This window comes from Biomphalaria glabrata, chromosome 15, assembly GCF_947242115.1.
Source record: "Biomphalaria glabrata chromosome 15, xgBioGlab47.1, whole genome shotgun sequence".
NCBI lineage: Eukaryota > Metazoa > Mollusca > Gastropoda > Planorbidae > Biomphalaria > Biomphalaria glabrata.
This window is the reverse complement of record NC_074725.1, coordinates 2,559,470-2,577,481: the sequence shown is the minus strand read 5'-3', so window position 1 is coordinate 2,577,481 and position 18,012 is coordinate 2,559,470. Positions and strand designations below refer to the sequence as shown.

Here is an 18,012-nt window from a genome sequence, read left to right as displayed (position 1 = left end):
ATGGAACACACGTACACAAAAAATCTGACATAAGGCTTAGACTACCGTTCTACTGCCAGCCACAGTTTGACCATCCCCTGGGTATAAATGCTATCCAACTACGACATCAGTTGACTTATTGTGAGCGACAAAGTCATGTATGCCCTTTAACCACTGTTGAATCGTCAAGTCTAAGTCTTATGTCTGTTTGTAAAATGTTTTACACGTTTCGAATGTTCCTTCAGAGTTGAAGATAATTTACTTCCTAGTCCAAACCTCCAGCAGGACGACGGGGGATGGGAGCGGGCAGGGTTTGAACCCTGGACCATTGATAAATCTGAACGACAGTCCAGCGCGCAAACCGCACGACCAGGCAGCCATTTCAGATATTTAGTGTGCATGTGTGCCATTAGTCATTAGACACACATAGGCCTGTCCAACTTTTCGTATATGATAAATAACAAGCAAAATATTAAAATAATATTTTAAAAAAAAAGCATATATAAGGGGAAAACTCCACATTTACAGTTATATATATCAATTTTGTACCATTTATGTCTCTTATTCTATTTTAACCAAAATTTATTTAATTACCACTAATTAATTAATTAATTTCTTAATTTTTTAATTGTCAGACGGAGAGAGTTTGTAATGAAAAAAACAACAACAAAAAACAAATATTCTGCCAGTCAGCAGTGCACTTGCTAGGGCAAAGCTTTGCTGTCTGCTATGAATTTAGTGAATTTTGTTGTTTTTTTCCACAAGGAAGTTTTCTCTCTTTTTTACTGATATATTAATACCGCTTCGCAATTATGTACAGTTAAATAAATACGAATATTTTCTTTCTTTCTATTGACAGACTAACGTAACATCTGTGCACCCCAGGTTATGAGAGACGTGACACGCCCCTTCCCACCCTTCCCCATCTTGTTAAGGCACTCTTTATGTCTTCACCGAAGCTGTTGTACCTTGTCATAGTTCTGAATAAAAAGCCACCCACCCCCATCACTTCCCGCCCCCCACTCTGGTCTAGGTATTGTTGCGTGACCAACCCTCGCTCAGAACACGAGCCAGGACGACACTGACAACAGGTATGCAGGTAGGTGCTAGCAAAATACCTTTACATTACAAAACTCGTAGCAAATATATGCAGTGTGTGCATCTTTCCAGAACTTAACAAACAGTGTATTGTTTTAGTTGAATTTCGTTGGTGGCGATACAGCGTCGTCGCGGAGTTAAACAACGCCAGTAAGTAGCGTTGTTTTGTTTGTAAACATTGTCGAGTGTGTCGGGTTCCTGTGTGCTGTAAACGTTTCTGCTTCGTACTGTCGTAAATCTAGTCAAGTCTCCACCGCCCCCACGCCTCCCGCCACAGACTCTACTTCCTAATGGACCTCATTCACCAATCGTAAACAAACAACATTTAGCCACGTGATTCTCTAACTCTTCTATACAAATTACGATCTAATTTAAAATACACAATGGCTATCACGTGACAGTTTTTTTCTCCATTGTTTTGTCAATATTATCACGTGACTAAATATTTTTTGTTTACGATGGGTGAATGAGGTCCATTGGGTTTAGCGATTCAGATGGCGAGTACCTTCGGAGACCTTGCGGTTTATTTTCATTAATTTTGTTCATATCCCATAAAAAGCATTGTATCACTATACCAGTGAGTTCATGTTTGGTCTTCCGTTACTCCAGACTATGTGCACCTTCATCTTTTCAATGCATCAGGCCGACTAAATGACTATTGAGCCTTTAGTAATTATGAATTTGGCTATATTTGACTAATTACTGTACCTATATTTGACTATTACTGTACCTATACTTGACTATTACCTCCCCTTTACTTTGTTTTGATCCGTTTGGGTTTGGATTAATACCGAATTTTAAATAATCCTTGGCCTCGTGAATAAAGTTCAATATAGTTCGTCCATCGTGGTTCGATGATGACCACTTTTTGTCATCCAGGGGAGCTGAGGGCTTTGCACTGGGGTTTTATGTCTCCTCATGTGGCTGGTGAGACCTATGTGAGCCCGGAAATGTTCGGCTGCACACTGGGCAGTTCAATAAAGCACTGCGAATTGCATTGCGCATTTTCTTTTGTATTATTTGTTGCAGCCTATTTCTTCGGTGTATTATGTTGTAGCCTGATATTTATTAGCGGCCCCCGAAAGGGGAAACGACGCTATTAGTTTTGTGTGAAATGTCTGTCCGTCCGTCCCATTTAGATCTCGTAAACTAGAAAAGATAGTGAAAATCCGACATCACAATATTTTAGACCATTCAAAGTTCTGATGCAACGGCTACTTTTTTTTTTCTGAAAGCGAAAAATCTATTTTTTTAAATCACTTATGCAAGCAGTTTTTTAAAGAGAAAAAGCTAATTAGTATGCATTATAAGTTAGACCTAATTTAAAACGAATAGTAATCTTGTAAACTGCATTTATTTTATTTTGGTAGTCCTCACAGTATACACATACTGTTCAAAACAATGACATCAATTATAAGACTTCAGTTAGGCCAGGAGAGGCGCTGTAGCTGAGCGGTAAAGTGCTTGGCTTCCGAACCGGGGGTCCCGGGTTCGAATCCTGGTGAAGACTGGGATTTTCAACTTCGGAATCCTTGGGCGCCTCTGAGTCCACCCAGCTCTAATGGGTACCTGACATAGGTTGGGGAAAAGTAAAGGTGGCTGGTCGTTGTGCTGGCTACATGACACCCTCGTTAACCGTAGGCCACAAAAACAGATAAACTTTACATCATCTGCCCTATAGACCACAATGTCTGAAAGGGGAACTAGTTGGGCCAGGTTCACATCTAACTTTGCATTTACTTGCACTTATACTTTGATCTGCTGGACCGTTGGGGCTCTACACAAGATCTGTCAACCTTCTTTCTCCATTCTTATCTCTCATTTGTCTTTCATATACTTTCATTCTGATGTTCTTTCTAAAATTATCGAAGCGTGCCTGGGGTGGACCACTTCGGGGGCCGATTTTGAGTTTGTGTTTCCACACAAACTGTCTTTGTAACCTTGTTTGATATATTACACTGTGGCCTGCCTCTTCTGTAGCGATTATCTGTATTCTGTACAAGCGAGCTCGATCCTACGATGTTCAACGGGTTATTGTTGAGATGTGCAGATGGAAGTATCAACACATTTAGCCCCCCACCCCCTCTTTTATTATTATTGTCCCGATTACAAGAATTATTTACTCTTTTGTTGCCATTTTATCACGTGAGGTGGGCGCGGTTAGCTAGGGACAATACTCCGCTGTTGTCAAAAAACTTTGACCTAAACTAGGAATGTTTTTTGTTTTTTTTGCGATACATGTAATCTAATTTATGTGTCATTGATGTATTTGTATATTTCTTAATCACCCCCCCCTCTACCAGTGAAAACATATATGTATGCTAAACCTGTTTGGGTTAAATGTGTACCTCGCTAACCTGGACTTCAACTCTGCGGTTAAACAGAAGTGGAAACACTTGCACTATTTCTATACTAGAGGCGGGAGAACTACTTTTCGTAGAATGTCGTTTTTTTTTGTTGTGGCCTTACCAGTAATTTTGATTTTGGGCCTCATTCACCAATCGTAAACAGACAACATTTAGCCACGTGGTACTCTATCTCTTCTATATAATTTACGATCTCATGTTTAATTCATGATGGTTGTCACGTGACCGTTTGTTTCGTTGTTTTATCAATAAGATCACGTGACTAAATGTTGTTTGTTTACGATTGGTGAATGAGGTCCATTGATTCTTCTTTTTTTTTTTTTAATCTATATTTATGCATTCCCATTTGCATGCATTTTGAAGTTTTATTTTGTTAACCGAAAAACATCATTCATCAAGGAAAATTTCACAAACCATCTACAAAATTTCCGAATCGCTTCTCTAAAGTGCTGTATGTAATTGGCATGAAACCAATTGCCGTTACTAAGGGTTACGGTAAGGAGTCAAATTAGTTCTTACATGCTTGGCAACAGACGCCGCATGTTTCCTGCTCGCGGCCTTCACCTCGTTGACACGTCTGCTGGAACTGTGTAGTTGGATGTTTTGATTTTCATGCGCAAATGATATCCTAACCACTGAAAACGTGGGACAGTCCTTGGCTCTCTTGTATTGACCCTTAGGCGGACCAGCTAAAAATGTTTTCTTCGTAATTCTTCTTCTTCTTCATCGTTCACATTGTTATGTTGGAGTGTTCATATGACTAGACCAACACATGAGATGAACTGCGCAGTGGTTTCCAAATCAGGGAGCTCTCCATATAGTTTTCTTTCTATTGGGGTGATTTGGGGCCAATGTCTTATACGGGCCCTCTTGGTAAAGAGAGCAGTTTTGGAGGACGTGGTCGGCATTCTCTGGTGATACTCCACCTGGGCAGATTTCACTGGTACCAACTTTGAGCTTCCGGTGCATGTTCTGTTGTGTCCGGTCCTGAGTCGAAAGATTAGACGTTGGTCTTGTCGGGATAGCTTATAGTAAGCGTCATCTTCTTGTGATTTGGATGAGAGCTCGTCCATTTCTCATTTATTTTGTTTATAATTAATTTCTTCATTTGTTCTTCGTAATAAAATCAGCATGTCCTTTAAATATTAACAATATCTGCTGGCGACTAGACTAGATCCAGCTCTATATGATGTTAGTTATGCACCTAGTGTAGTTGTTAATGGACATGGACTGCGTCGTTAACGAAATAAAAAGCATTTAAAAAAGAGATAAAATGATAATAAAATATAAAAAAATGCTTAGAAAATCGACAATAACAAATAAACAAAGCTTGTTATAAAGGAAAGAACTGCACATTTATAGCCATATATCGCAATAGTTCAGACTTATTTCCCTTTTTTTTACTTATCCGAGAATAGGAAGTGGGAGAAATAATGTTAAAAAATTGTATCACAGACCGACGGAGTGAGTTGATATAAGCTTTGTAACAACCAAACAGAAATCAGATTTGCTGAAATTAAAACTAAAATGCATTCACTAGCCAGAGATGACGTTGTGCTCCTACCATGTACCTCCACACTCGCGTCACTCACAGCAGGGCCGGCACCTGAAAGTACGAGGTAAGAACGTGTAAATACTCCATCATTGTGTCCATAAAAGAACAATCGGACAGCATGGATACATTTGCGCGAGTAATTCCAGCGGTGCGTTAGATCTCTAGTTAAGCCATAGGTATACACGTGTAAATGTTGAAACATTTTCAAAGTGGGGTCGAAGCTAACCTGGTCCTGTTTGCCCACACAAGAATAAAAAATAAAGTAGCTATAATACACAAAACGCTCAATCATAACTTACAAATAGAAAAACAAAATCTAATGAAATACACAGAAAGACACAAAGATCGAGGCAAATTTCTTATCCCATACGCTAGAACAAATTTGTACAAGTGCTCCTTCTTCCCTAGAGAGTGGAGTGGGTTGCCTGAATCAGCCAGGAAAACCAACGACTTGGCAGAGTTTTAAGTCATTGATTAGCATACATAACTAGATTGACACATGAAATGCATAGGACGTATTTATCTTCTTTATTAAAGTAACGTCTTTAATAGACAAGAGAAGTATGTAGCATTGACAAGAATAAAACTGCAACGAATTCAGAATGCCAGTTTGACTGGAGTCAGTCATTAGTTGCTAGCTGCACCATTCCACCCTTTGAAAATAATTTCTAAAATGTCTTACTACAAAAATATACAATCAGTATTGCTATACTCAATAAATATTCAAATTATCACAACCCATTATGAGAAAGAAAATATTAAATATACCCTACAGTATTGGCGCATTATTTTCGGTACCTGTAACGAAAGAAATGAAAGTAAAATAGAACTTTGATGTATTGAAAGTAATTCATAATAAACTAAAAACAAATATAATTAAGAAAAAAAACAACTCTTTGTTTTCGACTGATAAATAATTTTACAATCCCCCGTCGTGTTGCAGAGATGCAGTATTGATTGTTAACAGAGCTAGATTTTCAGCAAAGTGAACTAATTCAGTGCAGGCTTGTACGTAGGACCTCTGTTGGTGCAGGCACATGTAGTCAGACAGTGAACCAAGCCTACAAGGAAAGGGTGGAGGGGAAGATGGTTCTTTTGAACTAGCAGGACACAATAACTGTATAAACAGATCGTTACCGAGAGTTGTCTACCGTGCGTTTCGCTTGGCTACTTGATCTAGATCTCTAATTATCTTAACTTCGAGTAACAGTGTTCTCCATTTCCCCCTCTTCAATCGAAATTATTAACAGAAAAAAAGAAAAAAAAACTACTCAATTTTATATCTAGTTATTTCATTGAACAAGAAATCGATTTTAATGAATACATACAGAAGTTTGTTTACCTTTTTATTTTCCAGTAAAAATAAAATAAGACACTGTCCATGTTTTTGTTTCGTATATAGAGAGAGTCATTTTGAAGTTTTATTTGAAGATTTCTAGTTTTGAGAAACTATCCTTCTTGCAATACGTGTGCCATTTGTGTATGGAACGGGGAGCCTGATCATTTTTTTTTTTTTTTACCTTTACCTATTCCTTAGTCTGTTGGACCGTTGGGGCACCATGCAAGATTTGTCGACCGTCTTTCTCCATTCCTCCCTGTCTTTTGCCTTAGTTAGAAACTCTTTCAATGACAGTCCCGTCCAATCTTTTATGTTGTCCTCCCATCGCTTTCTCTGTCTGCCTCTTCTTCTTTTTCCTGGTACTGTTCCCTGAAGGAAGTATTTTTGCGAGCCCCGAAGACCTTGTAATATGGCCATAGATTTTAGCTTGCGTTTTTTTTTTTACGATAGTTAGCAGGTCATCATGGGTGTCCAATGGCTGCAGTGACCCTGTCTCTAAACTCTTGGTTTTTTGATGCAGAGCTGTGTTTGCTGAGTTCCTAAAGGCAGCCCGGAAACCAGATACCCCCTCCTCCTTTCACCCTCCCACCCCCCCTATCGATGGTCCACAAAAGAGATTGACCATGTCGCGCTGAGCATGCTATGTGCATGATATATAAAAGCAATTAAATATATATATATATATATATATAACATAACTAGTACCTTAAACGTTTCACCTTCACGTGTAAATCTGCTGAATATTAGAGCTATGACCCTATGCTAGCCAGTCAAAGTGTTTAATGTCCACGTCAGTGTAATAACGAAGTGGACACTGGTCAACATGCCATTATGTTATATTACCTCATTGTCCACATAAAAAACATTTGGTTGTTGTGTATTTCCAACTTCTCCTATCCCCCCCCCCCAAATCACCTTTGCAATCAACAACTGTTCAACACATGTGCTAGATTGGCGTAGGCTACTAGGGTCTAGCTGGTGTGCTGACTGGCTTGTGTTGTTTGATTACCGGAGTCCTAGAAGTGTGTGATGTCTGTACCTTTGACTGAAACAAACCGGTAGTCTTGAAACAAACTGTTCAGCGTGTGATCTTTTTTTTTCCTTCCCTACTTTTTTTTTTTTATATAAACGTAGGTTTCAATTAAAGGGACGTAACCTGGGTTACCATATTGTGAGTTTGTGTCTGAAAGTAGTTAAATATTCTGGCCTGCTATTCTCTCACATCGCAAACGTCTACATAGGTAAATTCAACCCCCTCATCAAATATGGTAAAAATCTTTCGCGGGTTAGAGTCATGAATTTTTTTCGTGATCCTCGATTTTTCTTCCAGTCCCCAATGGGTATAGTCGTGACCTCCGAAGGCGCCGGTATAGTTCGCTAGGTCCTTGGGGGTGGGGGTGGGGGCTTTTTCTATCAAGTAATATTGTAATCCCCCCCCGGTCCCCTGTTCTTTCTCTCCTAATCGACGATACCATCGTTGATTTGACCTCATTGAATTAAATAAATGTTTAATTTTATAAACTTGACTTTGTGTTATATAAAAAGGGCATGTCCCTTTAATTCTATACCAAATACAACATTTTCTGATAACAAACCACAAAGCTATTGAGGCCCAATCATAACAAGGGTAGTGAAATAGTAATGAGCAAAATGAAGAATTCCTTCAAAACGTGGAAAAATAATTACGGAGAGAAAGAGTTAATGTTCCATCCTGCCTGTAGCTTTGACTCTATTTTCTGAATTACACGTAGATCTACATTTTGATTACTCATCGCGGTTTGTAGGAACTTCATAGTCAAGATTCACAGAACCAGTAGGAGTTAGTCTAATTTCAAAGAGTGTTTGGTTCTATTGACCGAACGGTCCGTAGCGAATAAGGAAACGAGTTTATCATACAAGCCAAGGCAGTGTGATACTATACTTAGATAATCAGCCAATAATACACACCACACGTATTAATTTTGTACTTGCTTTACAGCCGATGTATTTCGCTCCCACTAGTACACTATACGCGTTGAAAACTTTGATTCAATGTAAACAAGCGATGGGAGAGAAAACAAAATGTGTAGCGAGAAGGGTGTGGGTAGGGAGTCCACTCAGTAGTGGACCGCATTCCTTATTTGCGACAGATGGCATTGCCTTCGATCGACAGAACTGCTCACAATAACTTGCACGGTATTGGAATTTGTTTCCGAAACAGCGAATGTCAAAATGGAAAGCAAACTACCCATGGTTGCTGTCGGTGTTTGTCAAGAACTATCTGTTCATTGCGTTTAGCGATTTTTACATTTTATTATCTTATCTACATATAAACTGGGATTTTTAATGGACCTCATTCACCAATCGTAAACAAACAACATTTAGTCACGTGATCTTATTGAGAAAACAACGAAAGAAACGGTCACGTGACAACCATCATGAATTAAACATGAGAGGTAAATTATATAGAAGAGATAGAGCACCACGTGGCTAAATGTTGTTTGTTTACGATTGGTGAATGAGGTCCATTTCGAGATCTTTGGGCTGTACTTCTGAGTCTACCCAGCTCTAATGGGTACCTGACATAAGTTGGTGAAAACTAAAGGCCGTTGTTCGTTGTGCTGGCCACATGACACCCTCGTTAACCATGGGTCACAAACATAGATGACCTTTACATCACCTGCCCTATAGATCGCAAGTTATGAAAGGGGAAACTTTACTTTTTATATATAAACATGGAAGTGCATATTAAATATATTCCTTTGACATAGAGAGACAACATTGTTTGGTTGGCTGAGCCTCGTTTTGCATCTCAGAACCGTTAAGCAGACAACAAGGGGAGACAAACTTTACCGGCCAGATTTCGCAGACGAATCTCTTTGGGAAAGAAACTTAAAAGCAGCTCTTTCACTCTCATTTAAATTGCAGCTCCTGGGGGGAGTAGTGTGGATGGCTTCATCGTCACATGATGTCTAGTAAATCAACTATAACAGGTTAACCAAATTGTACATATTTTGAACACGCTATTTCTCACACTTCCCATGCTCGGATCAAGTTTAAACTTTGCGCTATAATTCTTTGTTGCTAACAAAACTTGAATCAATTATACAAATTAACCGATTAGTAAATTAAATAGTTGTAACTAATTAATTTAGTTTGATATTGAAAAAGGGAAATAAGTATTGATATATATATCTAAATATTTATATATGTAGATATGCAGTTCTTCCCCTTAGATAAGTTTACAGTTTTTTTTTCTGCATTGCGTTGTAACAATGGCATGCGCCTGATTGTCATAATGACAGATTTCAAGTTTGGCTCATTAGCGCTGTATATATTGTTTAATGGTGGGAAGCGTGGTCGAGAGGCCAAGTGCGCTTGAACTTGGCTTGGCTTGACTACCTAGAAGGGGGCTCGAGGTTCGACACCCGACTCGGGCAGAGTTGTGTTTACTGAGCGCCTAAAGGCAGCACGGAAAACCAACTCCTAGATACCCCCTCCCCCCCACCGGTCCACAAATGAGATTGGACCAAAAGCGCTCTGAGCATGCTATAAGCATGAAAGTGGCGCTATATAAAAGCTATAATAATAATAATAATAATGTCAATTCACTATTGTCAGAAGGTTCTCGGCTTATTGCTCAGTTCCTCCCCTCCCCCCCTTTTTTTTTTGTTTGTTTGTTTCAATAATTCATTCACTTTCATTTTCTCTCCAAGTTTTTAAATTATTTACAGCTCGCTAAGTCGTCTGCTTTTTTTCAACACGCCAGTTTCTCACAGCAGAAACGAGACAAATAAAAAAAAATTCCCCCCAATAAATATATATTAAAATCGATTCTTGTCTGATCGGGGGTCACCCTTCCCTCTCAATATATATCCCCGGAGGTTGTTGTAGCCACGCCAATAAGAGAGTAGTACTATAACCGTGTCTTACACATCGGTTTAATAATATAGCAAGACAAATTAGAAGGAGTGACAAGGCTGTTCCTAATAATTGCGGGGCCCTATGCGAAACGGATTGCGCGGGGCCCATTCTGGGCAGGAACAAGGATAATAAGTGAAAATTAAGATTTTGTATTAGAAAATAAATTCGTCTTTGCATTATATTCATTCTTTACAAAGTACAATATCACAATCAAATTAACTTTGCGAGCCTTGCATGTAGCAAAATCCGCGGGAAACCTGTAATATAAGTTATAATGTTTTAATGTAATAATAGACACCTAGGCGCGGGGCATATGAAAGTGCGGGGCCTACCGCGGCCGCATAGGTTGCAGTGGCCAAAGACCGGCTCTGGGGAGGTACATGGAGAGTAAATCAGCGAAATTAGCATTTAAAGCACGTTTAATACGATAGTGTTTTTTGGAATTCTTCTTATCCCTAGGATCACCATGCTCCTATTTGAGCATAGGTCTCTTAGACTCTTTATACAACATTGGGCTCTTAGGCTCCTTGTAGAAAATGTGGACTCTAAACTATTTATGGAACACTTAGCTCTTGGGCTCCTTGTAGAAAATGTGGACTCTAAACTATTTATGGAACACTTAGCTCTTGGGCTCCTTGTAGAAAATGTGGACTCTAAACTATTTATGGAACACTTAGCTCTTGGGCTCCTTGTAGAAAATGTGGACTCTAAACTATTTATGGAACACTTAGCTCTTGGGCTCCTTGTAGAAAATGGCGTCTCCAGACATATAAAATTATGATTTAACTTGTTGTAGATGTACAAAGCCTCAAGACTGCGCTATAGACTCCTTCAAGGAAGCATTCCTCGTAGGCTCCTTGTGGTGAGATCACTAGGGTAAAAGTGAGCACTGGGCCACCTAGGCTCCTTGTACAGTCACTTCCTCTATAGGATACCTCCATTTTCTTTGTAAAACACTGGGGCACCTTGTTAAAGCATGAAAGTTACTAGCTGCCTGGTCGTGCGGTTTGCGCGCTGGACGGTCGTGCGGTCGTCTTGATGGTCATACGTTGCCCGCTGTCATTCCTGTCCTCCTTTGGATATAGATATTGTCTTCAACTCTTGAAGTAACATTCCAAACATGCACAACTTTTGACAAACATTTTTACCATTTATCAGTCTCTTACAAATATCGTTTTCACTTCTCTTCCCATGATGCATGCTGTGTCGCCATGTTTGTTTTATCTTGTTTATCTTCTGCTTCGTCTGCCATTATTGATCAAGTCGAATTCTTTCCCTTTCGTATTCAATCCATTCCCAATGTAGAGGGGCTTTCTTTCTAGAAAGAATTTTGCTATCATTCCTTGTTTGGGCATCGTTCTCGCATTTCAACAGAATAATTTATAGAATAATTATTGCACTAGCAGACGACTCGGAGTCTCAAAGTCAACGAAACTTCTGAAACCAAATGGCAGAAAATGTCAAATTTTTGTTTGATAAGTTTCGATCGCGCCTTCAGAAATATTGTTACGTCTTAGCGCACACGTCTTGCAGGAGGGCAGGCTAGGACGACGGATAGTGTTCGAAATCGAAACCATTACCACGACACTTCAAAGCGCATAACTGACAATCAGACAGCCATCTTTCACTTGATTGTATTCAGCCGTTTTCTCTATATCATTAAGGGCCAGAGCTATCGCAATCAGTAGTAGAATGATTCTATCTCTATATCATAAAGGGCCAGAGAGAGCTATTGCAATCAGTAGTAGAATGATTCTATCTCTATATCATAAAGGGCCAGAGCTATCGCAATCAGTAGTAGAATGATTCTATCTCTATATCATAAAGGGCCAGAGAGAGCTATTGCAATCAGTAGTAGAATGAGTCTATCTCTATATCATAAAGGGCCAGAGCTATCGCAATCAGTAGTAGAATGATTCTATCTCTATATCATAAAGGGCCAGAGAGAGCTATTGCAATCAGTAGTAGAATGATTCTATCTCTATATCATAAAGGGCCAGAGCTATTGCAATTAGTAGTAGAATGATTCTATCTCTATATCATAAAGGGCCAGAGAGAGCTATTGCAATCAGTAGTAGAATGATTCTATCTCTATATCATAAAGGGCCAGAGAGAGCTATTGCAATCAGTAGTAGAATGATTCTATCTCTATATCATAAAGGGCCAGAGCTATTGCAATCAGTAGTAGAATGATTCTATCTCTATATCATAAAGGGCCAGAGAGAGCTATTGCAATCAGTAGTAGAATGATTCTATCTCTATATCATAAAGGGCCAGAGCTATCGCAATCAGTAGTAGAATGATTCTATCTCTATATCATAAAGGTCCAGAGAGAGCTATTGCAATCAGTAGTAGAATGATTCTATCTCTATATCATAAAGGGCCAGAGCTATTGCAATCAGTAGTAGAATGATTCTATCTGTATATCATAAAGGGCCAGAGAGAGCTATTGCAATCAGTAGTAGAATGATTCTATCTCTATATCATAAAGGGCCAGAGCTATTGCAATCAGTAGTAGAATGATTCTATCTCTATATCATAAAGGGCCAGAGAGAGCTATTGCAATCAGTAGTAGAATGATTCTATCTCTATATCATAAAGGGCCAGAGCTATCGCAATCAGTAGTAGAATGAGTCTATCTCTATATCATAAAGGGCCAGAGAGAGCTATTGCAATCAGTAGTAGAATGATTCTATCTCTATATCATAAAGGGCCAGAGCTATTGCAATCAGTAGTAGAATGAGTCTATCTCTATATCATAAAGGGCCAGAGAGAGCTATTGCAATCAGTAGTAGAATGATTCTATCTATCTATCTATATTTCTGATAAGTTTTTTTTTAATTGCTCAGGTGCCTTTGAATAATACTTAGAGAATCACTGAGCCATGTCTACTTTCCTTCGCGCCCCACTTTCGCGTGCTTTAGTTCACGATAGACTTTGAAGCTAAGTAAACGAGCCGTCTGCAACACGTTTGATTGGCTAGGTCGATGTATGGACGACCAAGTTTTGAAACTCCCCCGTTGGTCGACTCGGACTTTCGGCGATTTTTTGTGGTGCTTTCTGTTTTATTTCGCATGTTAATTCTCAGACTCCAAACTTTGAAACTCGTGTTGTTCTGGCCGTGAGTGCTTTCTTCAATCTTATGTGTTAGAATTCTCAGACTATGTAGATTATAGTGGCTAGATACAAATAGGAATAGACATTTTCACTTTTAATTGTGTGAATGGGACTATAGGCTTAATCTCTAAGTTTTCTGTTATACGAGGCCATGTCTTGGGCAGCTGGATTTAATATATATATATATATATGCAGTCCGAGAGGCGACCGGCTCCTCTGCCGCCGGGGCGGAGGCCGCCTTGGCCTGCGCTGTCTGTGGACGGGGGTGTCTCTCCGAGGTGGGGCTCCGCAGCCACATGAGGAAGTGTGCTCTGAGATGAACCATAGTCGTTCTACGACTGAAGGATGCCAATGATGATAGATATATATTTGTGAAATATAATTGTTGGTGTGTCTGATAAGTATACAGATATATGCATTAGTTAGTGACTTCTGAAGACAGTGTTAAAAAAAAAAGAAGCTTATAAAAATGGACCAGACTGATCTTTTAGAAAATTAAATTTTCCAGGCTTTAATATGCATCTCTTGAGAAAGTCTGTCAAGTCCTAATAACTCTTGTAGTGTCATCTCAACTATTATGATGGAATAGCGTCATTTTATTTATAAAAAGGACCAGTTGGAATAGAGAGTATCTTTTATCTATCAAACATCAAGTTCTGTTATCAATACCCTCGCATGAGGTTAACTGTGGATTTACCTTTGGATATGAAATTGACCCCACGATGACCTGCTAACTATAAAAAAAAAAAAAAATCAAAACTCTATGGCCATATTACAAGGTCTTTGGGGCTTGCAAAGACCTTCCTTCAGGGAACAGTACCAGAAAAAAAAGAAGAAGAGGCAGACAGAGAAAGCAACGGAAGGCAACATCATAGGCTGGACGGTTATGTCATTGAAACAGGTTCTACCCAAGGCTAAAGACAGGAATGGAGAAGGACGGCTGACAAATCTTGTGTGGTGCCCCAACGGTCCAACAGACTAAGCCAAGGTGAAGGTTATGAAATTGAACAGCGCGTAATCAAAACCCATTGACATTTACCAGTCGTGTCGTGCTACATTCAGATCACATAATGACCCCCCCCCCCACCCCCCGCTGTAATGGCAGAGGGTTTAGAACATTCTAATATCGATAGCCTAGTGCTTACGCTTAAATTTTTTAATTAGGTTTTGGTATTAGACATTAATACATTGCACCAATCAATAGGGAATCATTAACACAGAAAAAGGAATTATTTTTTTTAGCGTAGAGGGACTGGATTGAACGGACTTTTTTTCATACTTGCATACTTACAGTTTTGTTAACTCTTTACTCTTGCGCCTCGTACCTCTAACAAAGTGGCGATATAAACGTAGATCTATACGTGCTGGTGTGACATTGTTATATCTTGGATGGAGATCTTGTTCCGCTTTCCAAACGTCATTAGTCGGACTGCAGGCATAGCATCATACAACTTGTAGTTGGTTTTAAAACCCTTGCTACAGATCTAGTGGATGTGACAGCTCATTTTGAAGAATATCGAAGACACTTGGTTTACATTGAAGACATTTAGTTTGCATTGAATAACCTTAGTTTATGGTGAAGAAATTTAAGTTTTTATTAAAAATAATCCTCTATAAAACTTAAAATTATACTGTTTTAAGCTATTGCACCATCTAAGTTTTCCATGTGACATTAAGAATAGTAGGCATAAGAATCAGTGAGTGGTTTCATATGTGCATAGTGTCTAGATCAAACCCCATGACTAAGGCGTAGGCCCAAATTTATATTCATGACTCACGTTTCAACAACAATATCTTACATGATTCTATGTGCTCGACAGGCTAATGGGCATCTTACAAAGCTTACAAATAGAAACATAGAATAGAGCAATAGACTATATAGACCTACTTCAACCAGTCAGAGATTAGGCTAGAATGTTGTAGCAGATGAGGGAGGGGGCGAGGGGGTTTAAGCAGTGAGGTACTTTGTAGGCAAGAGGTATTTTTTGAAAGTGTTGTGATTACATTTTTTAAAAACTTTTTTTGGGTTGCCCTAGTTTTCAAGCAATTTTATTTGTAAGGAGTTATCGTCTGGAAAATGAAGGAAGGGAAGCGACTCTTCTTTAATTCCATCAACTAGAATTTCTTTCCTGTTGGTCTTGGTCCCATTACATTTACTATGTCTCACATTTATTATGTATTAGTTACATAATAATAATAATAATATAGATTAATGAGGAGTGCAGTATCTCACGTGGCCACCCAGATCTATTTACATGTATTGTGTTTATTAGTTACGTACGTTAAAATTTGTATGCCATACGTCTACTTTCCCTTTTCTGTATTTGTAAAGTAAAGCACCCTTTTTCAGACCTTTGGCTAACGAGGGTGTCATGCGGCCAGCACAGCGACCATCACCTTTACTTTTTCTCTAACAATTGTCAGGTTCCTATTAGAGTTTGTTGAGCCAGGGGTGTCCTCAAAATCACCGTCTACACCGAGATTTACACCTGAGACCTCTCGTTTCAGAAGCCAAACGCTTTATCACTCAGCCACCCCACCCCGTCTAGAAAACATCATTAAAAAAGCATCAAAAATTACACTCACAACATTACCACATTTAAAGGAACTTTTTGAACAAACGTGCCTAAGAAAAATCGAAAAAATCTTGGAAGACAACGGCCACCCGCTCCATCAGAACTACGCCAGGTCGTCTCGAAGTGGGCGACTGCTGTCAATCAAAACAAGAACGGAGCGGTACAAAAACTCGTTCGTACCTCACTCGGTCAGACTCTATCACCGCCACTCATTGATCAGGGAACATGATACCTGTGTGTAGTCGCTGAATGAACTCTTTATGTTGTCTGTTGTATTTATGTGTATTTGTCTGTTGTGTTGTCTTTATATGAGAAACGAGTCCTTGTAATCACAACAAATTTCCGTAAGGATCAATAAAGCAGTCTTAGTCTTAGTCTTAGTCTTAAATCTGTTACTCATTTATAGACTATTACATTCAGACACCTTTGAATTTTCCAGTCCGTATGTTTTTTGTATTTCAGAATCTGGAATACTATGACTACTGATGTGAGGCTCAGGCATCCTCTTGCCTAGTCCAGTCGTTTCTCATCTGGTTTTATTTCGCCATTTGCCCGGAGGGACGTATCAGCTATGGGCAACAGTGTCCCAGCGGCTCAGCCCTACATCGTGGACGAGTACGAGTCTGAGGAGGACGACTTGCCCTATGAGAGTGCTGTGGAGACAGTGGAGAGCAGCCGAGACAGGGATAGTATGTATCAACTTTTGTTTTTGTCTGTAGCTACTCACACAGCAGAGTAAATATCTACCAAATGCATAAAGCTAAACATATATATTATATACTATTCTATGTTTCTATATATATATACTGGGACAATGAAGATACTTGTAAGGAATTTGAGAGAGACAAATGTTGATGTTTTGAAAAGGAAAAAAAAATGCAGGCTTAGTCGATGAATGATGGTTTCAATTAATCATGGTTTCAATTGATTATGGTTTTAATTAATCATGGTTTCACTACACATGCAGCTCTTTCTATAAAGTATTATAACCTTTCTACTGTTTTACTTGATTCTGGTATTGTTTATTCTGTTCAAGTTAATTAAAAGTCAAGATAATAGGTTTTTTTTGCTTATTGTTGCAAATGGGGTTAAGTAATTAATACATCTTATATACAAATATGATGACACAATGTCCAAAGTATGACGCATACAGAACATGTTGCCCATTTTAGCATCTTCTATTGAACCTGCCCCCACATGTCAGTGTGAAACAAATGTGTGGTTCCTTGCCCCCACAAGTGAGTGTAAAACAAATGTGTGGCTCCTTGCCCTCACATGTGAGTGTGAAACGAATGTGTGGTTCCTTGCCCCCAAATGTGAGTGTGAAACAAATGTGTGGTTCCTTGCCCTCACATGTGAGTGTGAAACAAATGTCTGGTTCCTTGCCCCCACATGTGAGTGTGAAACATATGTGTGGTTCCTTGCCCTCACATGTGAGTGTGAAACATATGTGTGGTTCCTTGCCCTCACATGTGAGTGTGAAACAAGTGTGTGGCTCCTTGCCCCCACATGTCAGTGTGAAACGAATGCCTGGTTCCTTGCTCCTCATTCTTAGTCTTTTTGTTCTTGCAGATTCCTGTGATGATTCAGAAAGCTCTGACGATGAGCAGGTTGAGAAAAATAAACGTCATAAAATCTCTCAGCTGAAGCCTCAGAGCCCCGAGGATGAAGCCAAGACCCTGGCCTACTTACTGGAGGTTTTGCAGAGCTGTGAGTCTGAAGGTTCACAGCAAGCTGCAGCTGCCCTCAAAGATATTGAGCTGAATGGAAATGTTAACAGGAACAAGAAAACCACCTGCTCTTCTTCTATTCGATTTAGTGAGTTGACCTTATCATTCACACACATCATAGGATGTAATTATCTTCTTATTATCTTATCTTATAAAATACAGTCATTACTTCAAAAAAAAAAAGATGATTACATCCTACTTGTCAGGGTTATGTTAAGGCCTTAGCTCGTTTACCCAGGCCCCTGACATTCAACCAGGCACCTTCGTGCTTACAATAAATAAATGACTCACTGGTAACAATATAAATATTTAATGATATAAATATAAGTATGATGACAAACGAATGAAG

General features: G+C 39.1%; 1 protein-coding gene across 8 annotated transcripts in view; it reads left to right on the top strand.

The window, feature by feature from the left end:
- The window catches only part of LOC106060877 (basic immunoglobulin-like variable motif-containing protein), a 54,367-nt gene that overhangs the window by 11,403 nt on the left and 24,952 nt on the right, over window positions 1-18,012 (top strand). For 5 of the 8 annotated variants that reach the window (XR_008775054.1, XR_008775050.1, XM_056012702.1 and 2 more), the window contains exons 3-5: window positions 839-1,078; window positions 16,396-16,622; window positions 17,506-17,751. Coding sequence is in view for 3 of the 8 variants with exons in the window: in XM_056012702.1 (XP_055868677.1) it covers window positions 16,505-16,622; window positions 17,506-17,751 (364 nt within the window). In the remaining 5 variants the exon portion in view is untranslated. Of the gene's footprint in view, window positions 1-838; window positions 1,079-1,207; window positions 1,228-13,214; window positions 13,362-16,395; window positions 16,623-17,505; window positions 17,752-18,012 lie in introns of those variants that run through there. The other 3 variants (XR_008775051.1, XR_008775053.1, XR_008775052.1) reach the window with 3 other exon arrangements.